The sequence below is a fragment of the Ranitomeya variabilis genome, chromosome 2 (assembly GCF_051348905.1).
Source record: "Ranitomeya variabilis isolate aRanVar5 chromosome 2, aRanVar5.hap1, whole genome shotgun sequence".
NCBI classification, from domain to species: Eukaryota; Metazoa; Chordata; class Amphibia; order Anura; family Dendrobatidae; genus Ranitomeya; species Ranitomeya variabilis.
Window position 1 is genome coordinate 1,078,822,466 of NC_135233.1, and position 24,264 is coordinate 1,078,846,729.

The following is a 24,264-nucleotide window of genomic DNA, read 5'->3' on the forward strand; positions in this document are numbered from 1 at the left end:
AGTTGGGGTTGTCAAGGGGTACATGGTGATGTTCCATCGTTGTTAATTTCTTCCTCTACTCCTTCTGAAGTCCCTGAGTTTTTGTCTGATTACCGGGATGTATTTGATGAGCCCAAATCCAGTGTCCTACCTCCTCATAGGGATTGTGACTGTGCTATTAATCTGATTCCTGGTAGCAAGTTTCCTAAGGGACGACTTTTTAATTTATTGGTGCCAGAACACGCCGCTATGCGGAGTTATATAAAGGAGTCCTTGGAGAAAGGGCATATTCGCCCGTCGTCGTCACCATTGGGAGCAGGGTTCTTTTTTGTGGCCAAGAAGGATGTTCTCTGAGACCTTGTATAGATTACCGCCTTCTCAATAAAATCACGGTGAAATTTCAGTACCCTTTGCCTCTACTGTCTGATTTGTTTGCTCGGATTAAGGGGGCTAGTTGGTTCACCAAGATAGATCTTCGAGGGGCATATAATCTTGTGCGTATAAAACAGGGCGATGAATGGAAAACAGCATTTAATACGCCCGAGGGCCATTTTGAGTACCTGGTGATACCATTCGGGCTTTCTAATGCTCCATCTGTGTTTCAGTCCTTTATGCATGACATCTTCGGAAAGTATCTGGATAGATTCATGATAGTATATTTGGACGATATTTTGGTCTTTTCGGATGATTGGGAGTCTCATGTGAAACAGGTCAGAATGGTGTTCCAGGTCCTTCGTGCTAATTCCTTGTTTGTGAAGGGGTCTAAATGTCTCTTCGGAGTTCAGAAGGTTTCCTTTTGGGCTTCATTTTTTCCCCTTCTACTATCGAGATGGATCCTGTTAAAGCTCAGGCCATTTATGATTGGACTCGGCCTACATCTGTGAAGAGTCTTCAGAAATTCCTGGGCTTTGCTAATTTTTACCGTCGCTTCATCGCTAATTTTTCTAGTGTTGTTAAACCAAGAAAGGTGCGGATGTGGTGAATTGGTCCTCTGCGGCTGTTGAGGCCTTTCAGGAGTTGAAACGTTGTTTCTCTTCAGCTCCTGTGTTGTGTCAGCCAGATGTTTCGCTCCCTTTTCAGGTCGAGGTTGATGCTTCTGAGATTGGAGCAGGGGCTGTTTTGTCTCAAAGAAGTTCTGAGGGCTCTGTGATGAAGCCATGTGCTTTCTTTTCTAGAAAGTTTTCGCCTGCCGAGCGTAATTATGATGTTGGCAATTGGGAGTTGTTGGCTGTGAAGTGGGCATTCGAGGAGTGGCAACACTGGCTTGAGGGAGCCAAGCATCACGTGGTGGTCTTAACTGATCACAAGAATCTGACTTATCTCGAGTCTGCCAAGCGGTTGAATCCTAGACAGGCTCGATGGTCGCTGTTTTTCTCCCGTTTCAATTTTGTGGTTTCATACCTTCCGGGTTCTAAGAATGTGAAGGCTGATGCCCTTTCAAGGAGTTTTGTGCCTGATTCTCCTGGAGTTCCTGAGCCGGCTGGTATTCTCAAAGAGGGGGTAATTCTGTCTGCCATCTCCCCTGATTTGCGGCTGGTGCTGCAGGAGTTCCAGGCTGATAGACCTGACCGTTGTCCAGCAGAGAAACTGTTTGCCCTGATAGATGGACTAATAGAGTTATCTCTGAGGTTCATTGTTCGGTGTTGGCTGGTCATCCTGGGATTTTTGGTACCAGAGATTTGGTGGCTAGGTCCTTTTGGTGGCCTTCGTTGTCACGGGATGTGCGTTCTTTTGTGCAGTCCTGTGGGACTTGTGCTCGGGCCAAGCCCTGCTGTTCTCGTTCCAGTGGGTTACTTTTGCCCTTGCCGGTCCCGAAAAGGCCCTGGACGCATGTTTCCATGGATTTTATTTCTGATCTCCCTGTTTCTCAAAGGATGTCGGTCATCTGGGTGGTTTGTGATCGCTTCTCTAAAATGGTCCATTTGGTACCCTTGCCTAAATTGCCTTCCTCTTCTGATTTGGTTCCATTGTTTTTCCAGCATGTGGTTCATTTGCATGGCATTCCGGAGAACATCGTGTCAGACAGAGGTTCCCAGTTTGTTTCAAGGTTTTGGCGGTCCTTTTGTGCTAAGATGGGCATTGATTTGTCTTTTTCTTTGGCTTTCCATCCTCAGACAAATGGCCAAACTGAACGAACCAATCAGACTTTGGAAACATATCTGAGATTCTTTGTCTCTGCGGATCAGAATGATTGGGTGACCTTCTTGCCATTGGCTGAGTTCGCCCTTAATAATCGGGCCAGTTCGGCTACTTTGGTTTCGCCTTTTTTTTGTAACTCTGGTTTTCATCCTCGTTTTTCTTCAGGGCAGGTTGAGCCTTCGGACTGCTGTCCTGGTGTGGATTCTGTGGTGGACAGGTTGCAGCAAATTTGGACACACGTAGTGGACAATTTGACATTGTCCCAGGAGAAGGCTCAACGTTTCGCTAACCGCCGTCGCTGTGTTGGTCCCCGATTTCCTGTTGGGGACTTGGTTTGGTTGTCGTCTTGTTATGTTCCTATGAAGGTTTCTTCTCCTAAGTTTAAGCCTCGTTTCATTGGTCCTTATAAGATTTCTGAAATTCTCAATCCTGTGTCATTTTGTTTGGCCCTTCCAGCTTCTTTTGCCATCCATAATGTGTTCCATAGGTCATTGCTGCGGAGATATGTGGTGCCTATGGTTCCCTCCATTGACCCTCCTGCTCCGGTGCTGGTCAAGGGGGAGTTGGAGTATGTGGTGGAGAAGATCCTGGATTCTCGTATTTCGAGACGGAAACTTCAGTACTTGGTCAAATGGAAGGGCTATGGTCAGGAGGATAATTCCTGGGTTGTTGCCTCTGATGTCCATGCTGCCGATTTAGTTCGTGCCTTTCATTTGGCTCGTCCTGATTGGCCTGGGGGCTCTGGTGAGGGTTCGGTGACCCCTCCTCAAGGGGGGGTACTGTTGTGAATTCCGTTCTCGAACTCCCTCCTGTGGTCATGAACGGTATTTCGGTGAGTTCTGTCTGTGGACTCCCTCTGGTGGCAGTGAGTGGAACCGCTGGTTCTTGAGGTTCCTTCCCAGCTGCCCTCGTTTATTGCTGCTGGCTTCTCTATTTAACTCCACTCAGATCGTTACTTCATGCCAGCTGTCGATGTCTTAATACTGGTTCAGTTCTCTCTTGGATCTTTCTGGTGACCTGTCTACTCCAGCAGAAGCTAAGTTCCTGCTCGTTCATTTGTTTCTCATTTTGTACTTGCTAGGTTCTAGTCCAGCTTGCTATCATGATATTGCCTTGCTAGCTGGAAGCTCTGGGGGTGCAGAGTGGCACCACCTCACCGTGAGTCGGTGCGGGGGTCTTTTTGCACACTCTGCGTGGTTTTTTGTAGTTTTTTTGTGTTGACCGCAAAGATCCCTTTTCTATCCTCTGTCTGTTTAGTTAGTCTGGCCTCCTTTGCTAAACCTATTTCATTCCTGTGTTTGTGATTTCCTCTTAACTCACAGTCAATACTTGTGGGGGGCTGCCTATTCCTTTGGGGAATTTCTCTGAGGCAAGGTGAGGCTTTATTTCCTATCTTTAGGGGTAGAAAGCTCTTAGGCTGTGAAGAGGCATCTAGGCAGAGTCAGGCACGCTCCACGGCTAATTCCAGTTGTGTGATAGGATTAGGGTTTGCGGTCAGCAGAGCTCCCACTTCCCCAGAGCTTGTCCCGATTTCAAGTTTAACTATCAGGTCATTCCACGTGCACCTAACCACCAGGTCCATAACAGGAGGGTCTGGCTACACACATACCTCATCACTGGGTGAGGGCACTCACTGTACCTTTTTTCCTGCAGGACTATGAGGACCTGCAGTGATGTCATGATCACATGATCAGCCCATGTGATATACCTCACCTATGAGGTGTGGTTACAAGGTACATAATGTGACCAGGGTGTGGGTCACATGCCCCTGTGTATGTTCCTGTGTTGGAAGACCTGGGAGAAGGCTTCCTGGAAAGCACATGCTGACGTGGGAGGTCCTGGGAGTAGGACCGGATCCCTGAGCAGCGCACAGTGAAACTTGGGGAAGTTACCGTCCTCCGGTGGGTCTGGACTAACTAAGATATGCCGCAAAGGCAATTTGATGATTCCCGTGAGGCAGCTTTCCCAGTGCACTGACAAGGAGTCAGCAGGTGGAGCAGGAGCTCCCGTAAGGTACCTCCACAGACTGTTGGTACTTGTGATATGAACTGTGTGGTAACCCACGGCAACTGGTCAAGGGAGGACCAGCATGTTTAGTTGCTGCAACCGTAGTGTCGTATGTTAGTGCCTGTTGTGCTCCATGGACATTAATCAACTGTATGGCATGCACGATAACTGGACACAGAGGTTCAGTGTGTTTAGTGACCGCGGTTTAAAGCCATATACTATGATGTGAAGATTAATGTAAAGACTGTTTGACAGTTATTCATATTTTCTGTGGTTTATGATGCCATAATAAACCATATAGACTGTTTTGTTTGGAAAAAAACGTGCTGAATAGCGCGGCCAAGCAAGTGTCCCCCAATACACTCAGTAAGAGCAATCTTACAATATATATATATATATATATATATATATATATATATATATATATATATATATATATATATATTATCTGTGTTAATTCCGCACCACCACAGACAAACACGATCTATAAACCTCAACAACTAAATTTACGCCTACTGCATAAATATGTTTATACTAAGCAAGACATAGGTAATAAGTCTTGCTATATTAATTTATTAATTTTACACCATAAATACTGGTTATAGCATAAAACTATAACAGCTATTAACTATTGTATTACACAAATTATGTCATAATAAATATACGGTTAAATTATTAAAACAAATAATGCCGCTAGCCGCCAATATAATACTAAATTATTAAAACAGATACACCATAAACAGGGGTTATACCATAAAAACTATATTATACTGTGTCAGATGCTTTAATCCTTTGTATGTAAACACGAACTAAGTGCAATTTCTCATACAGATACTGACATGCAGCCATCGGTCTATATGCCGGAAAACTGGTGTGCTCCTGAACCATGTGAAAATCTGGATTCAGACATCGAGATCATAGATGTCAAGAACACTGTAATTTCGCCGCTACCCGATGCTCCTAAAAGACGCGGAAATTCGTTAAGCAGGTGTCTCAAGAATAGAAAAGGTAACGGTTCACTTGAAATACATACGGTTCTCACTTTTGTGTAGAAAATCACTTCTGTGTTAACTAATAGTTATATTTTATTTACATCTGCGAAACTAGCTGTCAGAAAAATTCAGTTTGAAAAAGAGAATATCCCCATCTCGACGAGTTTGAACAATGCGCGGTCCATTAAACCAGGAGCTGCGGAGGTGCAATTCCCGGTTCATACTTGTAAGTATATATGTGGTCTGCTCTATACTGGATTTATGCAAATATTGTTACAATGATTTCATGGATAACTGTCGCCGGTAAGTTTTCAAATATTATGCAGGATCATAGATAAGTGTCGTCGTGTAGCTTTTCCAATTTTACACCGGTTTCGCGGGTAACAGACACTTGAATCTTTTCTTTTAGATACGTCGGATCTTCAACCACGAGAGTTGCAGCAGTGTAATTACGGATCTGCACAGAATCAACCAGAAAGAGCTAATGCGTCTGTGAGAACAACGCCTCTTTCGCCCGTCTGTGTTGTAGATCGTGAGGAAAGCTATGCGGCACCCAAACACTCTGGGAATCCAAGCCCCAAGATTTCACATCAAAAATCTAAAAACGTTTCAAGAAAGCGATTTGCATCACAGATCGCTAGTCCCTGTATAACTCAGGAGGCCAATAGCACAGTCAGCATTCCACAAGGTACTTCTAAAAACAGAGAAACTGAACAGCTCTCTGAGGGTATGTGGTCACCCACAGTTCCGTTCAATATACGGGTGTGTCAGGCTGTACAATCTGCAGATTCTGCTCTTGCAGGATCTTCTAGCGATTTTGGCACTCTACTACCTCTAAAGAAATGCTTAGTATCACGGCGCTGTGTAAGTAAAAAACAGAATGTTGCTGAACATTCATTTTACACAGGGAGCCCTGTATGGAATGATGAACACAACAAAATCTTTATTGCCATGTCTGCTCAGTACGTCCATACCAAACTCGCTCAGATCAAACTAAAATCGTTCTGTGATACGTATGAAAGACTGATAAATGCCTGTCAAACTCCTGACATTATTGCTGAACTATATGCTTTTAAAGTAAATCATGCATGTGCACATACACCCCACCAGTGAATTTAAATAAATCTAAATCCAGCTGACTAAACCTGGCTTTAAACTAAATCATGCATGTGTACATACACCCCCTGTGAATTTAACTAAATCTAATCCACCACCTAAATTTGGCTATCTATGGGCTGAAAAATTAACTAAAATAACACCGTAAAGATCTTATAGAACCAGAGTCATTAAGAAGGCTCTACATATGCTGGCTAGTTCCAGAAGACAGCCAGCAGCTAGAAGCAGGCGAAAGACAGATTGCAACGCTATAACTACACAATATCCCCAGAGGCTATTACATGATTCAACCACAGTTTTACACATCCAAGACAACCCTGGAGGTGTCAACAGCAGTGCTGATCCAGTGTAATTTTAATACATCAAAAACACAAACATTTTTTATAGCTTGTTTTAATTAATTACCTGCAGGTCAGAACACACATTTGAAGTGTAATGATATATGTTAATTGTACATGTGGTGATTTTTATATCATCCAGTATGAATTTTATAGTATTGAAATGTCCTTGAGATGTATTTATTTTATTACATTAAAATCTTTAAAATTTACAATACCGTGTCTTTGCTTTTTTTTAGAAATGTATAAAACAACCACTTTATACTTGTCAAAACACAGGATATACATAATATGTCCGTACAATGAGTCTGCTGTGTTATAAAACACAATTTTGACACAATTTTGCACTATATGTGAATACCGACTCTGGTAAAAATCAAGAGATCTCTGAAATTGTGGGACATATAAACCAAAGATATAAAAAGAATGCTGAATTTTTAAAAACAGGTTACTGCAGAAAAAAAATGTTACAGCCTGGATTAATAAATAAAAAGTATGCTGAATTTTTACTAAACAGGTTACTGCAGAATAAAAATTTTACAGCCTGGAATAATAAATAAAAAGAATGCTGAATTTTTACTAAACAGGATACTGCAGAATAAAAATGTTACAGCCTGGAATAATAAATAAAAGGAATGGTGAATTTTTACTAAACAGGTTGCTGCAGAATAAAAATGTTACAGCCTGGAATAATAAATAAAAAGAATGCTGAATTTTTACTAAACAGGTTACTGCAGAATAAATATGTAACCACATGCTGAGCATTATGGACTGCAGGCAGAAAAATACAGCTTACAGAGGCAAACCCACAAACAACTCAAGCTCACAAGCAACTACAAATAATATGAAAATCTAATAGGATATAACATAATGTCCATACAATGAGTCTTCTGTGTTATAAAACACAATTTTGAAACAATTTTTCACTTTATGTGAATACCGACTCTGGTAAAAATCAAGAGATCTCTGAAATTGTGGGACATATAAACCAAAGATATAAAAAGAATGCTGAATTTTTACTAAGCAGGTTACTGCAGAATAAAAATGTTACAGCCTGGAATAATAAATAAAAAGAATGCTGAATTTTTACTAAACAGGTTACTGCAGAATAAAAATGTTACAGCCTGGAAAAATAAATAAAAAGAATGGTGAATTTTTACTAAAAAGGTTACTGCAGAATAAAAAATGTTACAGCCTGGAATAATAAATAAAAATAATGCTGAATTTTTACTAAACAGGTTACTGCAGAATAAAATTGTTACAGCCTGGAATAATAAATAAAAAGAATGCTGAATTTTTACTAAACAGGTTACTGCAGAATAAAAATGTTACAGCCTGGAATAATAAATAAAAAGAATGCTGAATTTTTACTAAACAGGTTACTGCAGAATAAAAATGTTACAGCCTGGAATAAAAAATAAAAATAATGCTGAATTTTTACTAAACAGGTTACTGCAGAATAAAAATGTTACAGCCTGGAATAATAGATAAAAAGAATGGTGAATTTTTACTAAAAAGGTTACTGCAGAATAAAAAATGTTACAGCCTGGAATAATAAATAAAAATAATGCTGAATTTTTACTAAACAGGTTACTGCAGAATAAAATTGTTACAGCCTGGAATAATAAATAAAAAGAATGCTGAATTTTTACTAAACAGGTTGCTGCAGAATAAAAATGTTACAGCCTGGAATAATAAATAAAAAGAATGCTGAATTTTTACTAAACAGGTTACTGCAGAATAAAAATGTTACAGCCTGGAATAAAAAATAAAAATAATGCTGAATTTTTACTAAACAGGTTACTGCAGAATAAAAATGTTACAGCCTGGAATAATAAATAAAAAGAATGCTGAATTTTTACTAAACAGGTTACTGCAGAATAAAAATGTTACAGCCTTGAATAATAAATAAAAAGAATGGTGAATTTTTACTAAACAGGTTGCTGCAGAATAAAAATGTTACAGCCTGGAATAATAATTAAAAAGAATGCTGAACTTTTACTAAACAGGTTGCTGCAGAATAAAAATGTTACAGCCTGGAATAATAAATAAAAAGAATGCTGAACTTTTACTAAACAGGTTGCTGCAGAAAAAAAATGTTACAGCCTGGAATAATCAATAAAAAGAACGCTGAATTTTTACTAAACAGTTTACTGCAGAATAAAAATGTTACAGCCTGGAATAATAAATAAAAAGAATGGTGAATTTTTACTAAACAGGTTACTGTAGAATAAAAATCTTACAGCCTGGAATAATAAATAAAAAGAATGCTGAATTTTTACTTAACAGGTTACTGCAGAATAAAAATGTTACAGCCTGGAATAATAAATAAAAAGAATGCTGAATTTTTACTAAACAGGTTACTGCAGAATAAAAAATGTTACAGCCTGGAATAATAAATAAAAAGAATGCTGAATTTTTACTAAACAGGTTACTGCAGAATAAAAATGTAACCACATGCTGAGCATTATGGACTGCAGGGAGAATAATACAGCTTACAGAGGCAAACCCACAAACAACTCAAGCTCACAAGCAACTACAAATAATATGAAAATCTAATAGGATATAAAATAATGTCCATACAATGAGTCTGCTGTGTTAAAAAACACAATTTTGACACAATTTTTCACTATATGTGAATACCGACTCTGGTAAAAGTCAAGAGATCTCTGAAATTGTGGGACATATAAACCAAAGATATAAAAAGAATGCTGAATTTTTACGAAGCAGGTTACTGCAGAATAAAAACATTACAGCCTGGAATAATAAATTTAAAAAAATGCTGAATTTTTGCTAAACAGGTTACTGCAGAATAAAAATGTTACAGCCTGGAATAATAAATAAAAAGAATGCTGAATTTTTACTAAAGAGGTTGCTGCAGAAAAAAATGTTACAGCCTGGAATAATAAATAAAAAGAATGCTGAATTTTTACTAAACAGGTTGCTGGAGAATAAAAATCTTACAGCCTGGAATAATAAATAAAAAGAATGCTGAATTTTTACTTAACAGGTTGCTGCAAAATAAAAATGTTACAGCCTGGAATAATAAATAAAAAGAATGCTGAATTTTTACTGAACAGGTTACTGCAGAATAAAAAATGTTACAGCCTGGAATAATAAATAAAAAGAATGCTGAATTTTTACTAAACAGGTTACTGCAGAAAAAAAATGTAACCACATGCTGAGCATTATGGACTGCAGGCAGAAAAATACAGCTTACAGAGGCAAACTCACAAACAACTCAAACTCACAAGCAACTACAAATAATATGAAAATCTAATATGATATAAAATAAACAGCATGGTGTGTTATAAACACAACAAACTCACAAACAACTCAAACTCACAAGCATCTACAAATAATATGAAAATCTAATAGGATATAAAATAAACACTTTCACCTCTGCTGTATGTTATTGTATATCATGCTGTAATCCATATACAATGTATTGTGTCTGATACATCGTATTGCTGCATCACTCTAACACTGGACATTATATGAGAATTACACTATCATACAATATTGAGATTTAGCTAACATTGCAAAGTGTGACTGTGGTCAGCTGACCGCACTTTGCATGGACATTATCTGTACAGGGTGGGGCATTATCACATCTAAAACAACCCCTGGACACGCTAAAAAATTATGCTGTCGCTGCTTCATTCTAAATGTGTAGTGGTCAGCTCCCTGAGCAGCACTTGCAAATAAGAGTAAACTTAATACAACATATAATGACCAAGTAGTCTTTTGATAGAGACATACAATTGGTAATAAAACACACTGCCCCTGATTACAGAATGCAAGGCCCATCTAATAGGATACAAATTTATAACTAGCACAGTGTGTTATAAAACACATATAAATGAGAATATCAGTATCAAATAATAGTGCAGAATCACAGGCTCATTTTCCTGTCATCGGGTTATCAAATAAGAGTAAACTTAATACAACATATAATGACCAAGTAGTTGCATTTTGATAGTGACATTTAACATTTTGATAGAGACATACCACTGGTAATGAAACACACTGCCCCTGATTACAGAATGCAATCGCTGTATCAAATTAACAATATCAAAATCTAATATAAAAACAATACCGGGATAATAATCACTGTATCAAATTAACAATATCAAACTGTATCAAAAGCTGGCAGCCAGCCGGAGGGACAGCTGACAGATAGGGAGGGGAGGGGTTACACACTTTTGATACACTTTGATAAGGGCGGGGCACCTGTCAAATTGAGTTTGACGAATGGTCCCACTTCTCTACTACTGACCTCTATCCTCTGCTGCAGATGTAAGGTTTAACCTAACCCCACCACATATGAATTCTCCATGTACCTAAGCTACGCTCTGTGCCAATAAAAAGCATTAAATTAATAGCCAATCAGCAGCCACTCAACTCATCTTCAGTGCTACCACAAGAGAAAAGAGGCATTACACAAAGCCCTATGAAATCAAGATCATCTTGATGTAATACATGAACATGATTGGTTCTCCAAGGAGGTTATTCTCTTTATAGCAGTTTTTTTCAGTTAAAAGATGAGTATTTAAGACAGAGAACATCGTTAATAATAAGATTAAAAAATGTTATAAATAAAAAAAAGACTTACCATAGCCTTTTAGAATCTCGGAAAACAATGGTGTATCTGACCTTTCTGAAAAATAGTCTGCATTGTTGACTAAAGCATCTTTAATGGTATCATAACCACATAAGACGATGGATTTTGACATTCCTATCTGGATACTAAAGACTGGGCCATACTCCTTAGCCAACTGTGAATACAAGAATGATCATACAATCACCAATGTCCTGAAATTGCTTTACCTTTTTGTTCACTTATTGTAGGAGGTAGACATTACAGTAAACGTTATAGATCACGGGAGACTAACACCTATTTTGGGAATCTTAGCTAACATTTTGAGGATTTAGTCATAGAAATATAGATGCGAGCGCTTATGCCCATTTTTCAGATCTAAAGTCCAATGTAATCACTGTTGTGAATTGGACTTTTTGGCTCCCTCTTGTGGTTACTAGTGATATGACTCTGGGATTTCTTTCCCTCAGTTTGCACCCAGCTGGGTCGTTACTTCAGGGGCGTTGCTATATAAACCTCCTGGAACCTTAGTCCAGTGCCTGGCATCGGTGTTATCAGACACATTCTGTTTGCTCCTATCTGCTGGTCCTGGTTCGTGCAAAATTAAGCTAAGTCCTGCTTCTTTGTTTTTTGGGTTATTTGCTTGCTCTCATTTTTGTCCAGCTTGTACTAAATGTGATTCCTGACCTTGCTGGAAGCTCTAGGGGACTGGTGTTCTCCCCCCGGGCCGTTAGACGGTTCGGGGGTTCTTGAATTTCCAGTGTGGATATTTTTGATAGGATTTTTTGCTGACCATATAAGTTATCTTTCTATATTCTGCTATTAGCTAGTGGGCCTCTCTTTGCTAAATACCTAGCTCATTCTTATGTTTGTCTTTTCCTCTTACCTCACCGTTATTATTTGTTGGGGGCTTCTTTCCAACTTTTGGGGTATTTTCTCTGGAGGCAAGAAAGGTCTTTCTTTTCCCTTCTAGGGTTAGGTAGTTCTCCGGCTGGCGCGAGACGTCTAGGATCTACGTAGGAACGTTCCCCGGCTGCTGGTATTTGTGGTGCTAGGATTAGATATATGGTCAGCCCAGTTACCACTGCCCTATGAGCTGGTTTTCTGTGTTTGCAGACTTAGCAGTTATTCCTGAGACCCTCTGCCATTGGGGTCATAACAGTATGCCAGGCCAACATTGAATGTTTAATGCATTGCTGAAGTGGGATAATAAGAAAGGAAATTCTGAGTTTTTTTTTTTTTTTTCTTTCCTCTCTTCCTCCCCTTTACCTTTGAGTGGCTTGTGCTTGCTGCAGACATGAATGTCCAGACCTTGATTACAAGTGTAAACCAGCTGGCAGCTCGTGTGCAGGGCATCCAAGATTTTGTTACCAGTAGTCCTATGTCTGAACCTAAAATACCTATTCCGGAATTGTTTTCTGGAGATCGATTTAGGTTTAGGAAATTCCAGAATAATTGTAAATTGTTTCTTTCTCTGAGACCCCGTTCATCTGGAGATTCAGCTCAGCAAGTTAAAATTGTTATTTCTTTTTTGCGGGGCGACCCTCAGGATTGGGCTTTCTCGCTAGCGCCAGGAGATCCGGCATTGGCAAATATTGATGCGTTTTTTCTGGCGCTCGGATTGCTTTACGAGGAACCCAATCTTGAAATTCAGGCAGAAAAAGCCTTGCTGGCTATTTCTCAGGGTCAGGATGAAGCTGAAGTGTATTGCCAAAAATTTCGGAAATGGTCCGTGCTTACTCAGTGGAATGAGTGTGCTCTGGCCGCAAATTTCAGAAATGGCCTTTCTGAAGCCATTAAGAATGTGATGGTGGGTTTCCCCATTCCTACAAGTCTGAATGATTCTATGGCGCTTGCTATTCAAATTGACCGGCGTTTGCGGGAGCGCAAAACCGCTAATCCTCTGGTGGTGTTGTCTGAACAAACACCTGATTTAATGCAATGTGATAGAATTCAGACTAGAAATGAACGGAAAAATCATAGACGTCAGAATGGGTTGTGTTTTTACTGTGGTGATTCTACACATGTTATATCAGCATGCTCTAAACGCCTAACAAGGGTTGTTAGTCCTGTCGCCATTGGTAATTTGCAACCTAAATTTATTTTGTCTGTGACTTTAATTTGCTCTTTGTCTTCTTACCCTTTTATGGCGTTTGTGGATTCAGGTGCTGCCCTGAGTCTTATGGATCTGTCATTTGCCAAGCGCTGTGGTTTTGTTCTTGAACCGTTAGTAAATCCTATTCCTCTTAGAGGTATTGATGCTACGCCATTGGCGGAAAATAAACCGCAGTTTTGGACGCAGGTGACCATGTGCATGACTCCTGAACATCGGGAGGTGATTCGTTTTCTTGTTCTGCATAAAATGCATGATTTGGTCGTTTTGGGTCTGCCATGGTTACAGACCCACAATCCAGTTTTGGATTGGAAGGCAATGTCTGTGTCAAGTTGGGGCTGTCAGGGAATTCATGCTGATTCCCCGCCGGTGTCTATTGCTTCCTCTACTCCTTCGGAAGTTCCTGAGTATTTGTCTGATTTTCAGGATGTATTCAGCGAGTCCAGATCCAGTGCTCTGCCTCCTCATAGGGACTGTGACTGCGCCATAGATTTGATTCCAGGTAGTAAATTTCCTAAGGGAAGATTATTTAATCTGTCTGTACCTGAGCATGCCGCAATGCGTTCGTATATCAAGGAGTCTCTGGAGAAGGGGCATATCCGTCCTTCCTCTTCCCCTCTTGGTGCGGGATTCTTTTTTGTGGCCAAGAAGGATGGATCTTTGAGACCTTGTATTGACTATCGGCTTCTGAATAAAATCACTGTAAAATTTCAGTATCCTTTGCCTCTGTTGTCGGACTTGTTTGCCCGGATTAAAGGTGCCAAGTGGTTCACCAAGATAGATCTTCGTGGTGCGTACAACCTTGTGCGCATTAAGCAAGGTGATGAATGGAAGACTGCATTTAATACGCCCGAAGGTCATTTTGAGTACTTGGTGATGCCTTTTGGGCTTTCTAATGCTCCCTCAGTGTTTCAGTCCTTTATGCATGATATTTTCCGGAAGTATCTGAATAAATTTATGATTGTTTATCTGGATGATATTCTGGTTTTCTCTGAAGATTGGGACTCACATGTGGAGCAGGTCAGGATGGTGTTTCAGGTTTTGCGTGAGAATGCCTTGTTTGTTAAAGGCTCAAAGTGTCTCTTTGGAGTACAGAAGGTTCCCTTTATGGGGTTTATTTTTTCCCCTTCTGCTGTGGAGATGGACCCAGTCAAGGTCCGAGCTATTCATGAGTGGACTCAACCCACGTTAGTTAAGAGTCTTCAGAAGTTCTTGGGTTTTGCTAACTTCTACCGTCGTTTTATCGCTAATTTTTCTAGCGTTGTTAAACCTTTGACGGATATGACCAAGAAAGGTTCTGATGTTGCTAACTGGGCTCCTGCAGCCGTGGAGGCGTTCCAGGAGTTGAAGCGCCGGTTTACTTCGGCGCCTGTTTTGTGCCAGCCTGATGTCTCACTTCCCTTTCAGGTCGAGGTGGATGCTTCTGAGATTGGGGCAGGGGCCGTTTTGTCACAGAGAGGCCCTGGTTGCTCGGTAATGAGACCATGTGCTTTCTTCTCTAGGAAGTTTTTGCCTGCTGAGCGGAATTATGATGTTGGCAATCGGGAGTTACTGGCCATGAAGTGGGCATTTGAGGAGTGGCGTCATTGGCTTGAGGGTGCTAAGCATCGTGTGGTGGTCTTGACTGATCACAAAAATTTGATGTATCTCGAGTCTGCTAAGCGCCTGAATCCTAGACAGGCCCGCTGGTCATTGTTTTTCTCCCGTTTTGACTTTGTGGTCTCGTATTTACCAGGTTCAAAGAATGTGAAGGCTGATGCTCTTTCAAGGAGCTTTGTGCCTGACTCTCCTGGAGTCACAGAACCTGTTGGTATTCTTAAAGAGGGAGTTATCTTGTCAGCCATTTCTCCTGATTTGCGACGTGTGTTGCAGAGATTTCAGGCTGGTAGACCTGACTCTTGTCCACCTGACAGACTGTTTGTTCCTGATAAGTGGACCAGCAGAGTCATTTCCGAGGTTCATTCCTCGGTGTTGGCAGGTCATCCGGGAATTTTTGGCACCAGAGATCTGGTGGCTAGGTCATTTTGGTGGCCTTCCTTGTCACGGGATGTACGGTCATTTGTGCAGTCCTGTGGGACTTGTGCTCGAGCTAAACATTGCTGTTCTCGTGCCAGCGGGTTGCTCTTGCCCTTGCCTGTCCCGAAGAGGCCTTGGACACATATTTCCATGGATTTCATTTCTGATCTCCTGGTATCTCGGGGTATGTCTGTCATCTGGGTGGTATGTGATCGCTTTTCAAAAATGGTCCATTTGGTGCCTTTGCCTAAGCTGCCTTCCTCTTCCGATCTGGTTCCTGTGTTCCTTCAGAATGTGGTTCGTTTACACGGCATTCCTGAGAATATTGTGTCTGACAGAGGATCCCAGTTTGTTTCCAGGTTCTGGCAATTCTTTTGTGCTAGGATGGGCATTGATTTGTCGTTCTCGTCTGCCTTTCATCCTCAGACTAATGGACAAACTGAGCGAACTAATCAGACTCTGGAGGCTTACTTGAGGTGTTTTGTTTCGGCAGATCAGGATGATTGGGTGACCTTCTTGCCGTTGGCTGAGTTTGCCCTCAATAATCGGGCTAGTTCCGCTACTTTGGTTTCGCCATTTTTCTGCAACTCTGGTTTCCATCCTCGTTTTTCCTCGGGACATGTGGAGCCTTCTGACTGCCCTGGGGTGGATTCTGTGGTGGATAGGTTGCAGCTTATCTGGAATCATGTGGTGGATAACTTGAAATTGTCACAGGAGAAGGCAGCGTTTTGCCAACCGCCGCCGCGGTGTGGGTCCCCGACTTCGTGTTGGGGATTTGGTGTGGCTGTCTTCTCGATTTGTTCCTATGAAGGTCTCCTCTCCTAAATTTAAGCCTCGCTTCATCGGTCCTTACAAGATATTGGAAATCCTTAATCCAGTGTCCTTTCGCTTGGATCTTCCGGTTTCGTTTGCCATTCACAACGTGTTCCATAGGTCTTTGTTACGACGCTACGTTGTGCCTGTGGTTCCTTCTGCTGAGCCTCCTGCTCCGGTGTTGGTTGAGGGCGAGTTGGAGTACGTGGTGGAGAAGATCTTGGATTCTCGTCTCTCCAGGCGGAGGCTTCAGTATTTGGTCAAGTGGAAGGGCTATGGTCAGGAGGATAATTCCTGGGTGGTTGCCTCTGATGTGCATGCGGCCGATTTGGTTTGTGCCTTTCACGCTGCTCATCCTAATCGCCCTGGTGGTCTTGGTGAGGGTTCGGTGACCCCTCCTTAAGGGGGGGGTACTGTTGTGAATTGGACTTTTTGGCTCCCTCTTGTGGTTACTAGTGATATGACTCTGGGATTTCTTTCCCTCAGTTTGCACCCAGCTGGGTCGTTACTTCAGGGGCGTTGCTATATAAACCTCCTGGAACCTTAGTCCAGTGCCTGGCATCGGTGTTATCAGACACATTCTGTTTGCTCCTATCTGCTGGTCCTGGTTCGTGCAAAATTAAGCTAAGTCCTGCTTCTTTGTTTTTTGGGTTATTTGCTTGCTCTCATTTTTGTCCAGCTTGTACTAAATGTGATTCCTGACCTTGCTGGAAGCTCTAGGGGACTGGTGGCCGTTAGACGGTTCGGGGGTTCTTGAATTTCCAGTGTGGATATTTTTGATTTTTTGCTGACCATATAAGTTATCTTTCTATATTCTGCTATTAGCTAGTGGGCCTCTCTTTGCTAAATACCTAGCTCATTCTTATGTTTGTCTTTTCCTCTTACCTCACCGTTATTATTTGTTGGGGGCTTCTTTCCAACTTTTGGGGTATTTTCTCTGGAGGCAAGAAAGGTCTTTCTTTTCCCTTCTAGGGTTAGGTAGTTCTCCGGCTGGCGCGAGACGTCTAGGATCTACATAGGAACGTTCCCCGGCTGCTGGTATTTGTGGTGCTAGGATTAGATATATGGTCAGCCCAGTTACCACTGCCCTATGAGCTGGTTTTCTGTGTTTGCAGACTTAGCAGTTATTCCTGAGACCCTCTGCCATTGGGGTCATAACAAATCACATCTAAACATCCAATAAGAGTTCATTCACATCTAGATTTTGGTGTATGTTCATAATAGAAAACCACAGCACACTGCCAGATCTAGCATAAGATGGTTACTAGAGTTGTGTGAATCGATTTGAGTTGAATCAAGTTTTCTTTGAATTTCACAAAATGATTGAATTCACCTGAACCCTCAGTTTTTCATAGTTTTATAGTTTTTAAGGTTGAAGGTAGACTTAAGTCCATCAAGCTCAACCTATAGACTAACATGTTGATCCAAAGGAAGGCAGTAACCCCATGGGGCAGTTACTAATAGCTCCACATAGAGGAACAATTCTTTACCAACTCCACATCAAGACTAGTTCCCCCGGACATCCCATCACAGAGTCTAGTACCCATAACCTGAAATATTTTTTAATCAAGATAAAATAGTGATACGTTGGCTGCCATTTTGTTTGATTCTGTCTAGGGCAGTGTTTCCCAAACTCCACTCCTCAAGGCCCCCAACAGATCATGATTTGCATCTATTATCAAGGCAACAGAAATTGCCACAGGTTCTCTCATCTAAGAAAATCCTGAAAACATGTTCTGTTGGGGGCAGCAAGGAATGGAGATTGGAAAACAGTGATCTAGGGACTGGATAGAAAAAATAAATAAATAAAAGATTATACACACCTTGCATTTCACCTTTCTTGATTCACCAGCTAACTAACTGGTCCTCCGTATGCTTGTATTTTTACCTCTGTATCCAGTCTTTTCTACGATCTTCACTTAATGCCACCTCTGGTGCTGGCAAGAACTCCAGTGAGATCATGATGTCATGGAGAAACACATGACATAATGTCATGTGAAGCAACAAAGAGTGAAGAAGGCTACAAAAGGAAGAGAAGTATGGAACCGTATGGAGGAAGTGAGCCAGAGGAAGTATGGAGGCTCCGATGCCAGGACTGGTGAGGTTTCAAGTTGGATAATTTTTTTTACCTCTCTGCTTGTTATGCTCTTGTATCTGGAAATCACATTTTCTAACCGAATTAAAGAGAATCTGTCTAATTGCAGTATACTCATCTCTAATGGATACAAAAGATGACCAGTGGATAATCTTTGTTTTTAACCCCTTCATGACCCAGCCTATTTTGACCTTAATGACCTTGCCGTTTTTTGCAATTCTGACCAGTGTCCCTTTATGAGGTAATAACTCCAGAATGCTTCAACGGATCCTAGTGGTTCTGAGATTGTTTTTTCATGACATATTGGGCTTCATGTTAGTGGTAAATTTAGGTCGATAATTTCTGCGTTTATTTGTGAAAAAACAGAAATTTGGCGAAAATTTTGAAATTTTACAATTTTCACATTTTGAATTTTTATTCTGTTAACTCAGAGAGTTATGTAACACAAAATAGTTAATAAATAACATTTCCTACATGTCTACTTTACATCAGCACAATTTTGGAAACAAAATTTTTTTTTGCTAGGAAGTTATAAGGGTTAAAATTTGACCAGTGATTTCTCATTTTTACAACAAAATTTACAAAACCATTTTTTTTAGGGACCACCTCACATTTGAAGTCAGTTTGAGGGTTCTATATGGCTGAAAATACCCCAAAGTGACACCATTCTAAAAACTGCACCCCTCAAGGTGCTCAAAACCACATTCAAGTAGTTTATTAACCCTTCAGGTGTTTCACAGCAGCAGAAGCAACATGGAAGGAAAAAGTGAACATTTAACTTTTTAGTCACAAAAATGATCATTTAGCAACAATTTTTTTATTTTCTCAAGGGTAAAAGGAGAAACTGGACCACAACAGTTGTTGTACAATTTTTCCTGAGTACGCTGATACATCATATGTGGGGGTAAACCACTGTTTGGGGGCACGGCAGGGCTCGGAAGCGAAGGAGCGCCATTTGACTTTTTGAATGAAAAATTGGCTCCAATCTTTAGCGGACACCACGTCACGTTTGGAGAGCCCCCGTGTGCCTAAACATTGGAGCTCCCCCACAAGTGACCCCATTTTGGAAACTAGATGCCCCAAGGAACTTATCTAGATGCATAGTGAGCACTTTAAACTCTCAGGTGCTTCACAAATTGATCCGTAAAAATGAAAAAGTACTTTTTTTTCACAAAAAAATTCTTTTAGCCTCAATTTTTTCATTTTCACATAGGCAACAGGATAAAATGGATCCTAAAATTTGTTGGGCAATTTCTCCTGAGTACGCCAATACCTCATATGTGGGGGTAAACCACTTTTTGGGTGCACGGCCAGGCTCGCAAGGGAAGCCGCGCCATTTGACTTTTTGAATGGAAAATTAGCTCCAATCGTTAGCGGACACCATGTCGCGTTTGGAGAGCCCCTGTGTGCCTAAACATTGGAGCTCCCCAACAAGTGACCCCATTTTGGAACCTAGACCCCCCAATGAACTTATCTAGATGCATAGTGAGCACTTTAAACCCCCAGCTGCTTCACAGAAGTTTATAACGCAGAGCCGTGAAAATAAAAAATAATTTTTCTTTCCTCAAAAATGATTTTTTAGCCCGGAATTTTTTATTTTCCCAAGGGTAACAGGAGAAATTGGAACCTAAATGTTATTATCCAGTTTCTCCTGAGTACGCTGATAATTCATATGTGGGGGTAAACCACTGTTTGGGCGCACGGCAGGGCTCGGAAGGGAAGGCACGCCATTTGGCTATTTGAATGGAAAATTAGCTCCAATCATTAGCGGACACCATGTCGCGTTTGGAGAGCACCTGTGTGCCTAAACATTGGAGCTCCCCTACAAGTGACCCCATTTTGGAAACTAGACCCCCCAAGGAACTTATCTAGATGCATAGTGAGCACTTTAAACCCCCAGCTGCTTCACAGAAGTTTATAACGCAGAGCCATGAAAATAAAAAATAATTTTTATTTTCTCAAAAAATGATTTTTAGCCCCCAATTTTTAATTTTCCCAAGGGTAACAGGAGAAATTTGACCCCAAAAGTTGTGGTCCAGTTTCTCCTGAGTATGCTGGTACCCCATATGTGGGGGTAAACCACTGTTTGGGCACATGCCGGGGCTCGGAAGGGAAGTAGTGACGTTTTGGAATGCCGACTTTGATGGAATGGTCTGCGGGCATCATGTTACGTTTGCAGAGCCCCTGATGTGCCTAAACAGTAGAAACCCCCCACAAGTGACCCCATTTTGGAAACTAGACCCCCCACGGAACTTATCTAGATGTGTGGTGAGCACGTTCAACCCCCAAGTGCTTCACAGAAGTTTACAACGCAGAGCCGTGAAAATAAAAAATCATTTTTCTTTCCTCAAAAAAGATGTTTTAGCAAGCAATTTTTTATTTTCCCAAGAGTAACAGGAGAAATTTGACCACAAAAGTTGTTCTCCAGTTTCTCCTGAGTACACTGATACCCCATATGTGTGGGTAAACCACTGTTTGGGCGCACGTCAGGGCTCGGAAGGGAAGTAGTGACATTTTGAAATGCAGACTTTGATGGAAGCTCTGCGGGCGTCACGTTGCATTTGCAGAGCCCCTGATGTGCCTAAACAGTAGAAACTCCCCACAATTGACCCCATTTTGGAAACTAGACCCCCAAAGGAACTAATCTAGATGTGTGGTGAGCACTTTGAACCCCCAAGTGCTTCACAGAAGTTTATAACGCAGAGCCGTGAAAATAAAAAATCATTTTTCTTTCCTCAAAAATAATTTTTTAGCCTGCAATTTTTCATTTTCCCAAGGGTTACAGGAGAAATTGGACCCCAAATGTTGTTCTCCAGTTTCTCCTGAGTACGCTGGTACCCTATATGTGGGGGTAAACCACTGTTTGGGCACACGTCGGGGCTCGGAAGGGAGAGAGCACCATTTGAGTTTTTCAACGCAAGATTGGCTGGAATCAATGGTGGCGCCATGTCGCGTTTGGAGACCCCCTGATGTGCCTAAACAGTGGAAACCCCTCAATTCTAACTCCAACACTAACCCCAACACACTCCTAACCCTAATCACAACCTTAACCCCAACACACCCCTAACCCTAGTCTTAACCCTAATTCCAACCCTAACTCTAATTCCAACCCTAACCCTAAGGCTATGTGCCCACGTTGCGGATTTGTGTGTGGATTTTTCCACACTGTTTTTGAAAAATCTGCAGGTAAAACGCACTGCGCTTTAACTGCTGATTTACCACAGATTCCCAGTGTTTTTTTGTGTGGATTTCACCTGCGGATTCCTATTATGGAGCAGGTGTAAAACGCTGCGAAATCCGCACAAAGAATTGACATGCTGCGGAAAATACAACGCAGTGTTTCCGCGCTGTATTTTCCGCAACATGGGCACAGCGGATTTGGTTTTCCATAGGTTTACGTGGTACTGTAAACGTGATGGAAAACTGCTACGAATCCGCAGTGACCAATCCGCTGCGGATCCGCAGCCAAATCTGCACCATGTGCACATAGCCTAATTCTAACCCTAATTCCAACCCTAGCCCTAAGTGCAACCCTATCCCTAAGTGCAACCCTAAGTGTCGCCCTATCCCAAAAGTGCAGCCCTATCCCTAAGTGCAGCCCTATCCCTAAGTGCAACCCTAAGTGCATCCCTAAGTGCAACCCTAAGTGCAACCCTAAGTGCATCCCTAAGTGCATCCCTAAGTGCAACCCTAAGTGCAATTCTAAGTGCAACCCTAAGTGCAACCCTAAGTGTAACCCTAAGTGCATCCCTAAGTGCATCCCTAAGTGCAACCCTAAGTGCATCCCTAAGTGCAACCCTATCCCTAAGTGCAACCCTAAGTGCAACCCTAAGTGCATCCCTAAGTGCATCCCTAAGTGCAACCCTAAGTGCATCCCTAAGTGCATCCCTAAGTGCATCCCTAAGTGCATCCCTAAATGCATCCCTAAGTGCAACCCTAAGTGCATCCCTAAGTGCATCCCTAAGTGCAACCCTAAGTGCATCCCTAAGTGCAACCCTAAGTGCAACCCTAGCCCTAAGTGCAACCCTAGCCCTAAGTGCAACCCTAAGTGCAACCCTAAGTGCAACCCTACCCCTAACCCTAATGGAAAAACAAAAATAATTATATTTTCTGTATTTTGCTATTGCACATGCACCCGCCATTTTCCAAGATGGCGGCGCCCATGAAGAAGACGGCCGGACACCGGGAGGGACATCGGAGCTAGGTAAGTATGGGGGGGTGGGATCGGAGGACCTGGGGAGCGGACAGGAGGACCGGGGGAGCCGACAGGAGGGAGGAGGGGAGCGGAACGGAGATCGGGGCAAAAAGGACGACTGGGGAGGCGATCGGTGGGGTGGGGTGGGGGCAGATCGGGGTCTCCAGCCATGGCAGATGCTATTGCAGCATCGGCCATGGCTGGATTGTAATATTTCACCATTTTCATAGGTGAAATATTACAAATCGCTCTGATTGGCTGTTGAAAGTGAAACTGCCAATCAGAGCGATCGTAGCCACGGGGGGGTGAAGCCACCCCCCCTGGGCTGAAGTACCACTCCCCCTGTCTCTGCAGATTGGGTAAAATGGGAGTTAACCCTTTCACCCGATCTGCAGGGATGCGATCATTCTGTGACACAGCATATGCGTCACAGGTCGGATTGGCACCGACTTTCGTGACGCATACGCTGTGTCACAGGTTGGGAAGGGGTTAAAGCAGTTCACAAAGATTTGTTGCTGTGTCCATCATCTTGGTAGGAAATTTAGTGTTCCATGCTGTTCTGCTTGTTGAATCTAAAACTGAGATTAAGGCTCTTTTTGGAGCCTTACCTGTTGTGAATTCCGCTCTTGGGCTCCCTCCGGTGGTTGTAAGTGGCACTTTTGTGAGTTCTGTTGTGAACTCTGTTTTTGGGCTCCCTCTTGTGGTCACAAGTGGTACTGTGTGAGTGCTATCTTTGGGCTCCCTCTGGTGGCTCTTTTTGTCATTCTGCGGGTCTGTGGCTGGGATCAGCTGTCTCGTTATCTGTTAGTTGGTTTCCTATTTAGCTCACCTGGACTCTCAGTTGTTGCCTGCTGTCGATGTATTCAGTGCTATTTTGACTACCTTCGTTATCAGTCTCTCCAAGAGAAGCTAAGTTTCTGTTTGTTCATTTTTTGCTTATCAGTTTTCAAAATGTTCCTTGGCTTATTATTAGTCTTTGTCCAGCTTGCTAATATGTGATTTCCTTGCTTGCTGGTAGCTCTAGGGGGCGGAGTTTCTCCCCTCACACCATTAGTTGGTGTGGGGGTTCTTGAATTCTCAGCGTGGATTTTTGTATAGGGTTTTCTACTGACCGCACAGTTTCCTATCTATCTTCTGCTATCTAGTATTAGCGGGCCTCATTTGCTGAATCTGTTTCATTTCTACGTTTGTCTTTTCCCCTTACCTCACCGTTATTATTTGTTGGCGGCTTTTCTATATCTTTGGGGTTATTTCTCTGAGGCAAGTGAGGTCTTTGCTTTCTCTCTAGGGGTAGCTAGTTTCTCAGGCTGCGTCGAGACGTCTAGGAATTTAGGCACGTTCACCGGCTACCTTTAGTGTGTGCGGTTAGGATCAGGATTGCGGTCAGTCCAGTTACCACCTCCCTAGAGCTGGTCCTATGTTCAGTTACTTAGCTAGTCAGTTCTGTGATCCTCAGCCACTAAGGATCATAACAGTACAGCAGGCCCAAAAGTGTTTAATGCATCGCAGAAGTGGGATAAGAGAAGTCCTGAGTGCAATTTTTTTTTTTCCTTTGCTGCAGTCTTTCCAGCTTCTCTCCTCCCCTTAATCTCTGGGTGGCTTTGAGTTCGGCTGCAGACATGGATGTTCAGAGTCTGACTTCTAGTGTGGATCATCTTGCTGCAAGCGTACAAAGCATTCAGGATTTTGTTGTTCACAGTCCTATGTCAGAGCCAAAAATACCTATTCCTGAGTTGTTTTCTGGAGATAGATCTAGGATTCTGAATTTTAAGAATAATTGTAAATTATTTCTTTCGTTGAGACCTCGTTCCTCTGGTGATTCCGCTCAGCAAGTTAAAATTGTTATCTCCTTGTTACGGGG

General features: G+C 42.0%; 1 protein-coding gene across 2 annotated transcripts in view; it reads right to left on the minus strand.

The window, feature by feature from the left end:
- The window catches only part of LOC143808717 (cytochrome P450 2K4-like), a 177,264-nt gene that overhangs the window by 61,705 nt on the left and 91,295 nt on the right, over positions 1-24,264 (minus strand). For both annotated transcript variants that reach the window (XM_077291648.1, XM_077291649.1), the window contains exon 3: positions 11,187-11,349. In XM_077291648.1, the coding sequence (XP_077147763.1) occupies positions 11,187-11,349 (163 nt within the window). The remainder of the gene's footprint in view (positions 1-11,186; positions 11,350-24,264) is intronic.